General features: G+C 44.6%; 1 protein-coding gene across 4 annotated transcripts in view; it reads right to left on the bottom strand.

The window, feature by feature from the left end:
- The window catches only part of ARMH3 (armadillo like helical domain containing 3), a 186,375-nt gene that overhangs the window by 1,965 nt on the left and 172,675 nt on the right, over positions 1-11,735 (bottom strand). For all 4 annotated transcript variants that reach the window (XR_012922829.1, XR_001155313.3, XM_012769470.3 and 1 more), the window contains one exon: positions 1,943-2,059. Coding sequence is in view for 2 of the 4 variants with exons in the window: in XM_012769470.3 (XP_012624924.1) it covers positions 1,943-2,059 (117 nt within the window). In the remaining 2 variants the exon portion in view is untranslated. The remainder of the gene's footprint in view (positions 1-1,942; positions 2,060-11,735) is intronic.

Genomic DNA, 11,735 nt, shown 5'->3' with positions numbered 1-11,735 from the left:
TGGGGAGGCAAAAAAAGGCACAGACAAGAAAGGAGGGCTGAGGTTGGCCTTTGTCCATGCAGCAGGGGGCCTGGTCTGGTCAGCAGTCTGATGGAGGAGCAGAAACTGATGGCAAAGGACTCATGCTCTAGGGCTACCTCCCTTTAGATGTGTTTCTAGTCTCCTCACTTCCTCTTTGGATTTATCTCCTTTTTTGGGTTGAAAGGAAGATTTAGAGATGTAGCCCTTGTCTGGCATAGATGGTAGGGGTATGATCCAAAGAGGCCAATGACCAGGACCGGGTATGCAGCTAGTGAGTCCCAGCTCCTAGGACCAGGACCTAGGCTTCTTAACTCCTAGTCCAGTACTTTTCCATACCAAACATGTCTGCCCACTGACAGCAAAGTCTGGTGTATGTCCTTGCTGTCTGCCCACTGCTCACCTCACATGCTCTCTATTCACAAACTAAGAACCTTGCACTAAGTGCTGCCTGTGTCAGCAGGGGAAATACGTGTGGAGAAGAGGTCAGAGGGCCAAACTCTCTACTCTGACAGGGTTCCAAGATGAATAAAGCAGACACTTCAAGTTATGCCTCCGTGGGAAATAGGTGTGTAGATTGTATGAAAAATAAAAGAGGGAGGGAAGAGAAAAAGAATTTATGTCTGTCCTGGCCCTAAAGTCCAGGGATCTTTTGTTCAATTTCTGCTTTGCTATAAGAAGGCAGAAATGAATGAATTTGTCAGGCAGGAAGCAGAGGAAAGGGCAGCATGGCAAATAGCAGCCATCTCAAGCTCATTAGCTCTACACTGGACCAGAACCTCTTGCTCACCTGTGCCAGAGGAACAAATATATAAGTAGAATTGAGTAAGGCAAAGGCTAGTACCAAAGAGCCTTGAGACAGAACTCTAACTCTCTCCTTCACAACCCTTTTCAGCTCCCAAACACTCTTTTTTGTTTATTGTTGACTCCCAGTAATTCCCCCACATCAACTTAAGACTCACCAATCACCCCATAAAAATACTCTCCTCTGCTGTCTCTTTACACTAATGGCTTCCCTGTTCCAAACTAACTCACTCCAGAGCATGTTTTCCTTACTCGGAGGAAGTTGAAGATCCTGGGGAATGTTATATCAAGGTCAGAGTTGGGATGTGTTTAGCATAAGACAAATGATCCAAAATCCAGTACCTTTACCATGGACTTGGAATGGGGGAAATAAAAGCTGGGCTGATGCAAGTTCTACCTCAGCAGAGGGAGGTATGAGGACATAGGAAGTGGGTATAGAGGCCTGTGTGTCCTGGTTTCAGTCCCCAGCCAGATGTTTGTATAAACTAAGCAGACGGGAGGCTAAGCTTTTCCTGAGAGCAGCTCTAAGCACAGAGCAGGAAAGGAATAGGGATAGGCTAGTTCTGTGGAGATGCTGACTAGTAGGTGAAGTAGGAGATAGAGCAAATGCTCACTGGCTCGAGGTGGCCAGGGGTAAGGGCTGCAGAAGGCACAGTGATTGGAACATGGGAGTCAGGGTAGAGAATGAAGACTGGAGAACTAGATTGGAAGAGCACTCAGACTGGTAGTAGGAATTTGGGAAGAAGTAATTTCATAAGGAGGAGATGAATCAATTACTCTCATTAGTTGCTCTGAGGACAGGATAAGGAATAATAAGCCAGAGCTACCATTGGGCACACATGTCAAACCCCATGCCCAGCTAGAGCTGTGCAAGGGCTGTCTCCATGGCTGCAGAGTAGAAGCTGGCAATGGTAACTCAGGAATATCTTCTCGTACTGCCTGGTCTGGACTACTTTGGGAGAGAAGATGCATACCCGATCCCAGCAGACCCCTCAAGTCTTGTTTTATCAGCCTTTGGCAAACTGTAGTTGTTCCCTAGAACCCCACCTGCACAGTAGAACCCAATGGCAAGGAATGGGCCCCCAAGAGACACAGGCAGAGACAGGGGCGAGGCACTCACCAGCTCTTTGAAGAAGGCAGCTTCCTTATGCTGCTCTGAGTAGCGTTCATACTGGTCTAGGCCATCCTGCAGCTTCAGTGTGAGTGTGTCATAGTTGGCTCGCACCACCTCCAGTACCTGGGGGACATCAAGAGCCAGGCAGGGCTTAGGTCATGCAAATCCCAGGTCACTTAGCCCCATACTGCTGCCCTATTGGGTTGGGTCAAGTTTGGGATGACACTCCCAAAGAAGCTTGCTCACTATGGGAGCAAATTTTTCAGGCTTCTGGTACCACTTTCTAATCTTTCATTCCCTGCCCTTCCTGACCAGTTCAACTTGGTCACCAAGGCTGTTTACTGGATATGGTAACAGAGCATGAGAAGAGGTGATGGAACAGTGAGTGTCTGAGCTCATCTGTATCTCTGATACCATAAATGTGCTCTCAGCCCTATCCTGAAGCTTTGTCTGACCAGGCTGTTAAAGTTGCTGAGTAAAACTTTGCCAGTGTCTCCTTCCTTCTCCCTTTCTGGGAACCACATTTCTTCAGTCTTGGGATGTTCCTCAGCACCATCTGCCACTTGTTTTTATCTCTCAATGCCAACTTGGTCTTCCTATCCAGTGCCTGGATTGAACTTTTGGGCATCTCAGCCTTAGGGGACACTTTCAAGACTAAGCCAAAGCTTTTGTTCTGATGAAGGGTCTCTCTCCCATAATACCTCTCTGACTTTCTATGGGGATAGGACTGACTCTAGACTTCTGCTGACTCAAGGAATACTGGGTATCTGTGGTTACAGAAGGAAAGGACTATCATAGCCAGGCCTGAATGACTTTAGCTTATAAGACCATGAATCAAAGACAAGTCATATCTTCCACTGCTCACAAAGAAAAAAAAAAAAAAAAAAAAAAGACAAGTCAGAGGGAGAGGGACTACATCAAGTCAGAAGTGAGCTTGGAAGAAAGGAGAGACCAGGAGAGAGAATGACTGTGCACTCTGGTAATCCCAGTGAAGCTGATCTGTCCTGGAGGAAAGCCTATGACATGGAGAGCTCCCTACTCAGTAGGGAGTTTGAGGGGAAATAAGTGAGCCATGAGGGACATGTAGATTTGACAGAAGGTGGTGAGAGTAGGGGATGGGAGAAGGAAATAAGCCTGAGTCAGGACAGGTCAGGAAAGACTCCTGAGGGGTGCAAAGGTGACTCTGGATTGTTCCTTGCACCAGTCCAAATTTGAGCCAGGGCAAACTTCACTTGATAGCAAACATTGCCTGCCAAGAATTCCGGAGGAGAGAGGAGGGCTGGAGAGCATTGGAAGGCTTATGACCCTATGGGTGAGTTGCTGAGTTTGGGTTTGGAAAGAAAGGACAGCTAGGGCAAAGGTCTGGCCCAGCTTTCTTTCCTGTGGACACCCAGCTTCACAAGATGATTTTGCCTGGCTGTGTCCCACAGACTGTAGTATAGGCTAGTCCCTCTGCTTCTCATTCCTTTTGTCAGTTCTGTAGGCAGGAAGACTGGAACCCACCAATGGCAGTCACCCACAGAGTAATCTGGCCCTCTCACGTACATGGGCTACACTCATGGCTACATCCTGAGAGTCTCAGCCCTCCAGTAAGGCTGCCTTGCTTAATCACCTGGGCTTTCTCCTCTTGCCAAGGCAGAGTAGAAGATCTAAGGTCTTACTTAGAACAGGGATTTTTTTCCTTTCCCAGTAAAGTTGGCTTTTGCCAGTATAGCCTAGTACAGTTTGTTGCAAGGAGGTGAAAGCAGAGAAGGCACCTGAGCTACTATCTCCTTAGAAAGAAACTAGAAGCTTGTCTGGATTTAAGGAGTATACCATCTCAGCTCTCCTCTTGTCCAGATGCTGCGTATTGCCACCTCCTCCTTCCCTGTTTTTTGTGCACTTACTTCCCTTCTTCCTCTTTTACTCTAAGTTGCCTGTTGGTTCATCTAGTCTCTGCTGTCTCCTGCCCTCATCACTTTCCTTTTACTCCCAGGGAAAGCCATTCTAAATTCAAGTCTAGGCCCCAGTCCATCTTGGACTTCAGAGCATGAGGGAGTACTTGGCCTAGACTGGGACTTTGCTTTCTGTAGCTTTAGACTTTAGGAACATGTCCCATTTGAGCCTCAACATTGGCCTGGAACATGGCAAAGGCAGCACTTAGGCAAGGGGACATCTCTCAGAGCCCCTGTGCCTAATGGCCTTAGACTTTACTGTAATTTGCAGCCTCAGTATCCAGCTTCCTTGCAACTCCAAAGACCCCTCCCAGGGTGAAATCCCTTTCCAATCCATCAGTTAACAGTCTATGCCCAAGCACAAGCTTTCTTTCATCAGCTGTTGGGCTTGTGGGCTTCCTAGAATCATGTCTACCACTTTAGCTCAAGGTACCATCAAAGTCAGTAAATCACCTACAAGTCACATGCTCTCTAAGGAATCCATACACCCCTACCTATGACCCTCAGTAGATAGGAACCTGGGTCCTGGCAAGGGCCTGATAGAAAGATAACTGAAATGGGAGTTCTACTCTTTTTTTTTTTTTTTTTTTTGAGACAGAGTCTTGCTTTGTTGTCCAGGCTAGAGTGAGTGCCGTGGCGTCAGCCTAGCTCACAGCAACCTCAAACTCCTGGGCTCGAGTGATCCTCTTGCCTCAGCCTCCCGAGTAGCTGGGACTACAGGCATGCGCCACCATGCCCAGCTAATTTTTTTATATATATATCAGTTGGCCAATTAATTTCTTTCTATTTATAGTAGAGACGGGGTCTCGCTCTTGCTCAGGCTGGTTTTGAACTCCTGACCTTGAGCAATCCGCCCGCCTCGGCCTCCCAAGAGCTAGGATTACAGGCGTGAGCCACAGCGCCCGGCCGGGAGTTCTACTCTTGCTATAGAACTTCAGACAATTCATCTAACCTCTTTGAGTCTCAGCCCTTCTCTCTAAAAAATGGAACTTGGACTCACCTTTTTTTTTTTTTTTTTTTTTTATTTCGGCATATCATGGGGGTGGACTCACCTTCTTAAAATGACATGAGAGTAAAACTTTTAAGTCCCTGAAAGTAACATACATTTGATGGAAACACTGTCATCCCAATGGCTACAGAGCTACCTGGACAGTTCTTGGGACTTAAGAGTAACTACCTTCACAGTCCAGAAAGTATCTATCTATTTCAAACTGTCCCAAAGATCCTACATGCATAAATAATTCTTCATCACAAGAGAACATCTTCTGGACTCAAGTGGAAGACGGGGGATATACAAATGACCTCAGTTTCAAAGATCATGCCCTCTTTTTTGCCTTAAAACACTTTGCCTCAACTCATACGAGGGAAAAAACAAACTGGGTAAGGGTGGGAAAGACGTGAACACCTGCCCCTGAGGTCTCTGGAGGGAAAGGGCCTGAAAAGACAGCATTAAGAACATAGGCTCAAAAAAAAAAAAAAAAAAAAGAACATAGGCTCTGAATTTTAGTCCCAGATCAACCACTAATTAGCTATATAAATTTATACAAGTTTGTTAATCTCTTTGAGCCTCAGTTTTCATTCCTTTAAAATGGGGATAACACTACCTACTTCATAAGACTGATGTGAGGATGCAATGATTTAATGATTATCTAATGTCTGGCACATAATGAATAGTCAATAATGGTTACAAATTTTATAATGAAATCCTCTTTCTGGTGATAAGGGGTATTTGGAAGTTCTGGCTCTCTCCAGATAGTTCTAACTATAAGCCAGGAGCTAGGAGCTCACACATCTTCATTTAGTCCAATGGGAGATTCTGGTGAAGAGGAAATTATAGTCCCTATTCAATGTGAAAGCAAGCCTCCCATAATGACCTCACTGTTACCAATGTAACCGGCAATGCATCAGCCAGGAGTGAGAGAATGCAGTACAACTTACGTAATGCAAGAGGATATAGGTAATACTAAAGAAAACTTAAGCCCAGAGGCTTGGCCTTGCTTGACACAGGTTGTGAGGCTCTTGGCCACATCAGGATCAGGATGTCTTCAATGACAGGAAATAGATGAGATTCTAGTTTAAGAGGTTATTTCAAAATCACTGCTAAGGTTTTAGACACATACAAACCCTAGTACAATACGCATTCCCCACAGACAGTTCAGTATCCTGTGCCCCATTGTTTTTTTTAGAGCAGGGCCTTTGTTTTTTGTCTTGTTTTATTTTGTTTCGTTTTAGAGACAGGATCTTACTCTGTCACCCAGGCTGGAGTACAGTGGTGTGATCATGGCTCAATGCAATCTTGAAATCTTGGGCTCAAGTGATTCTCCTGCCTCGGCCTCCCACATAGGTGGGAGTACAGGCACATACCACCTCACCTGGATAATTTTTTTTTTTTTAATTTTAATTTTAGAGATAGAATACTGCTATGTTGCCCAGGCTGGTCTTGACTCATGGCTTCAAGTGATTCTTCTACCCTGGCTTCCCAAAGAGCTAGGATTACAGGTATGAGCCATTGTGCCCGGCCCCTATTTTTTTATTTGTTTTGTTTTCTGAGACAGAGTCTCACTTTGTCACCTGGGCTAGAGTGCTGTGGCATCAGCCTAGGTCACAGCAACCTCAAACTCCTGGGCTCAAGCAATTCTCCTGCCTCAGCCTCCTGAGAAGCTGGGACTACAGGTGCATGTCACCACACCTGGCTAATTTTTCTATTTTTAGTAGAGATGGAGTCTCACTCTTGCTCAGGCTGGTCTCCAACTCCTGACCTAAAGCAATTCTTCTGCCTCAGCCTCCCAGAGTGCTAGGATTATAGGCGTGAGCCACTGTGCCTGGCCCCTTTTTTAAAATTTAATTTGATCTGTGTGTGTGTGTGTGGGGGGGGGGAGTCTCACATTTTGCCCAGGCTGATCTCAAATTCCTGGGCTCAAGCAATCTTCCTATCTCAACCTCCTGAGTAGCTGGGATTATAGGCACATATCACTGTGCCCAGCATAGTATTTTCTTATAATATTATGAAGATTAGAGATAATATATAAAATAAATATAAAAATATAAATGATAGAATCTAGCAAATAGAAGGTACCAAATGAATGAAGGCTATTGAGATGAAAACAAGAGGAAAAATGGCAATAGAAAGTATCTGATATATTCAACTAAGATGAAATAGCTGGTTAAATGGTGGCCAGGAGAGCCTGGAGTTATCTCTAGCATCTGAGGACAGTAACATGTAAGGCAACCATACCTCTTTTTGCCCAAGTATTACCATAGGGACAGAACAATAAAATTAAAAGTTCTGGGCCAGGCCCAGTGGCTCACACCTATAATCTTAGGACTCTGGGAAACCGAGGGGAGGATCCCTTGAGCTCAGGAGTTCGAGACCAGCCTGAGCAAGAATATGACCCTGTCTCTTACAAGTAATAGAAAAAATTAGTCAAGTGTGGTAGCATGTGCCTGTAGTCCCAGCTACTTGGGAGGCTGAGGCAGGAGGATTGCTTGAGCCCAGAAGTTTGAGGTTGCTATGAGCTAGGCTGACGCCATGGCACTCTAACCCAGGCAACAGAGTGAGCTCACTCTGTCTCCAAAATAAATAAATAAATAAAAGTTCTGGAAGAAACCTTTATAATCACTTATCTAGTTCATGGCCCTCATTTCACAGATGAAGAAACAGATGTCTAGAAAGACTTTAAATTGTCCAAAGCCACAAAATTAGGATTAAATACCAGAATTTTCTGACTCCCAATCCATTGCTCTTCCTATAATAGCAGCCTGGTCTACCCTGGGACATGTTCTTGGGTTTACAAGACTAAACTTGGTCTTCAGAGACCAAAGATTCAAGGAATTCAAATTCTCTCCTCCTAAGAGCTAGGAAAGTAACCTGGTGAAGACCTGATTTTGAGCATTAATGACTACCAGGCTCCTCAGGGCTCCAGAGCTTACCAATTTCCATCAGTAGCAGTTGAAAGATCCTGCTCAACTTTGTTGATAGTTGGTATAAACCACAATCAAAACTTTATAGACTATTCCAAACTCATCAGCAAAATCTGAATTTGGCTGCTGTTTTGATTGCTCAATACTCATTTCTAAGTCTTTCATCTTTAATTGAGTTTTCTAGGATTCAGCCAACCTGTGGTCTTTAGGCCTGGGGAGAAGTGTTAAAAGGATTCAATAAATCTTCTACAATGAAGGCTCATACCTCAAGGCCAATCTCCCAAAGAGACTGTAATCATCCCGTTCCACTTCCATGCAGTTCTGCTTTAACCCTGCCAAATCCCTAATCATAGAAAAATTAATCTCTGGGTAGCATGAAAGAGATATGGAGTTAAAATGGAATTAGGAGGGAAAAGAATAAGGCTTTTTAGAGAATTTTCATGATAATCTCCATCTATCCCTCCCACTGGACTCTAACCATTTGTTCTACTTCAGATATTTACTCTTTAGAGAACATGCAAGAAGGACAGCTTGAGGGATCAATTCCTGAAACCACAAACAAGATTATCACCAGGCATAAGTCTGGACACTGCCCTTCCTTCTCTTTCCCATCATTTAGAAGGGACTGAGAAGGCAGTGGTTTATTCTATAATATAAGCTGATGGTGAAGAAATAAGAGTTTTTCTTGTCTTCATAAAAAAAAATTAAGGTAAAAGAAAAAAAAAAAAGAAAAGAAATAAAGAGTTTGCTCCATGGCAAGTTGCGTAATGGAGTTTATCCCCTTACAATCATTCAGGATTATGGACACATCTATCCTGGTGCCCACAGAATCAAGAAGGTCTGAATAATCAGGTTTACTCCTCATGCCACCCCTCTAAGCTGTTCATAGTTTTGACCTCCTGGTCCTAGCATAATGTCCTATCTCTAAAAGAAATAGTGCTGAGCACACAGCAGGCCTTCAGTAATGGTCATTGGCAAATGGATTGTTAAAGATGAGAGGAAGGTCCGAGTAGCTGTAAGCAGTTTTTTTTTTTTTGTTTTTTTTTTGAGACAGAGTCTCACTTTGTTGCCTAAGCTAGAGTGAGTGCCATGGCATCAGCCTAGCCCACAGCAACCTCAAACTCCTGGGCTCAAGCAATCCTCCTGCCTCAGCCTCCCAAGTAGCTGGGACTACAGGCATTCGCCACCATACCCCGCTAATTTTTTTCTATATGTATTAGTTGGCCAATTAATTTATTTCTATTTATAGTAGAGATGGGGTCTCGCTCTTGCTCAGGCTGATTTTGAACTCCTGACCTCAAGCAATCCGCCCGCCTCGGCCTCCCAGAGTGCTAGGATTACAGGCGTGAGCCACTGCGCCCGGCCTGTAAGCAGTTTTTATGAAAAAGCAGACTGAGGTCTCTCTCTCCTCATCTGTGGAGGGACAAGTCAAACATACATCCCTCAGCCAGGAAGGCTGAAGCCTTTTTCCTTTTAATATCCAGTAAACTTCCTTAAACTCAAAGGAAAATACCCTTTCCTTTTTTTTTTTTTGAGACAGAGTCTCACTCGCTTGCCTAGGCTATAGTGCTGTGGCATCAGCCTAGCTCACAGCAACCTCAAATTCCTGGGCTCAAGCAATCCTCTTGCCTCAGCCTCCCAGGTAGCTGGGACTACAGGGCATGTGCCACCATGCCCGACTAATTTTTTCTATTTTTAGTTGTTTGGCTAATTATTTTTATTTATAGTAGAGATGGGGTCTCAATCTTGCTCAGGCTGGTTTCCAACTTCTGGGCTCAAGCAATCCTCCCACCTCAGCCTCCCATAGTACTAGGATTATAGGTGTGAGCCGCCACACCCAGCCAATACTCTTTCCTATAAAAATAAGGATGACCTACTCAGAGTATTGCCTAACTCCCTTCTCTGAATCTGTTATAGAGTTGAAATGCTCTATAAACTTTGGTGAGAGACTGAAAGAGAAATATAAGGCCTAATCTTTCATTTTCTCTGAAAGGACTTAATCCAGCCTCCCACCCTTCCTTTACTTTCCTAAAACCAGACCTTCGGCCGGGCGTGGTGGCTCACGCCTGTAATCCTAGCACTTTGGGAGGCCGAGGCGGGCTGATTGCTCAAGGTCAGGAGTTCGAAACCAGCCTGAGCGAGACCCCGTCTCTACCAAAAATAGAAATAAATTAATTGACCAACTAAAAATATATGTACAAAAAATTAGCCGGGCATGGTGGTGCATGCCTGTAGTCCCAGCTACTCGGGAGGCTGAGGCAGGAGGATCGCTGAGCCCCCGAGATTGAGGTTGCTGTGAGCCAGGCTGACGCCATGGCACTCACTCTAGCCTGGGCAACAAAGTGAGACTCTGTCTCAAAAAAAACAAAACAAAACCAGACCTTCCCCAGAACTAGTCTTCCAATGGGGAACAGCCCTCTTCTCTCCCAGAAGCAATAAAGGTCTGTCCCTAACTTTGCAATTTCACCAGCCTAAAGACAGTCTCTCAGTAGCATTCTCACAATTAAGTTAAGTGGTAGTCAGGTGTTAGATAACTTGCAAGAGGAATTCTGACGAAAGAGAAACAAAAAGCCAATTCTTCTTCCCCCATAATCTATATTTATGCCTCCAAATTGAGAGCTAGTTAAAGCTAAACAAGAAGCACTGCAAAGATGTTCCTGAGGTAAAGACCTTGGTAGGTCACTGTTGGGTCTAGTTGCACCTGGGTGCTGAAAAAGAGTTTCAACCAATAGCTAGTAATATTCAAGATAGCATAGTGGTTAAGAGTCAGCCTGTCTGAACTCTATCTTCATCACTTACTAGCTAGGTGATGCCTCAGTTTTCTCATCTTTAAAATGGGAATAATAATAATTTCATCATACAGAGCTTTTTCTGAGGACTAAATAAGTCAATGTATACACAGTGCCAAATATATTGCTTGACATATAGAAAGTACTTAATAACTGTAGTAATAACTTATTTTTTTCCACCTTGATATGACCCTAGGAATAACTTGTTTTTATAACCACCTATCCCCATGCTCTAGAATAATTATTTAGGGCCTGAAATTGGGAAAACTGACCTATTTCTATAGCTTCCCTTCCAACCACTGCCATAAGCAAGCAAACTCCCCCCATTCCCATTTTGCCACAGTTGTTTTGCCTAACTTGTGTCAAAATGTAAACCTGCATTTTAGCACCGCATACTCTCATCAACAAGCTGGGGTTCTGAGGCCATCAGGAATCTCTTTCCTTCCATGGTGTCTTTCAAGGAGGGGATTTGGGTTGGGAGGGACTCAGGACAGAGGAGGGGTTAGGGAGGGGCTGAGGAACGTCTGTTTTGAACATCAATTGATACTTTTTTTAAAGTCTGAAAGTTTAATGTTCTTCCATCAAAATGGCCAGGCCAAAATGCCATATACTTTTGAGAGAAGTGAGCTCACAGGAGACTCTGAGGTCTGGGGACATCTGGAGACTTCCAAATAGAAAGCAGCCCTTGGAGCAGAGTTGTGTTGGATGCGGCCCTCCCTCTCCCTCTTCACAGAAAACAAGACAGTGAAGGTAGTGATGGGGGAGGAGGAGCTGAGGGGATGGTGGAGCCACCAGGGGTATGTCTGGGTCAGCGTGCCCAATGTCTGGGAGCTACAGTCCCAAAGGTCTTGGAAAGTCTTGAGGCTGGGTGGGATCTGCCCCACATCCTGCCATCCCCGTTGCTCTCCCAAAGTCCACCCCACTGGTTGGGGGCAGGGTGGGGTCACAGCAGCTGGGGTAACAGGCAATGTGGCTTTCACAATGCTTAACACAGTCCTAATAAATAGAAAACAGCCAACATGCTTGTGGACTAATTTAGTAACACAAGCCCAACTAAAAAAGAAAGGAATCTCCATCAAGGTCACATGGTAAGATTACAGTTAGACCCTGACAATATACTTAGCACTGTTATCAACACTGCGATAAGCTTCTAAA

This window comes from Microcebus murinus, chromosome 14, assembly GCF_040939455.1.
Source record: "Microcebus murinus isolate Inina chromosome 14, M.murinus_Inina_mat1.0, whole genome shotgun sequence".
Taxonomy (NCBI): Eukaryota; Metazoa; Chordata; class Mammalia; order Primates; family Cheirogaleidae; genus Microcebus; species Microcebus murinus.
Note: the sequence above shows the minus strand (reverse complement) of the source record. Positions and strands in the feature narration are given on the sequence as shown.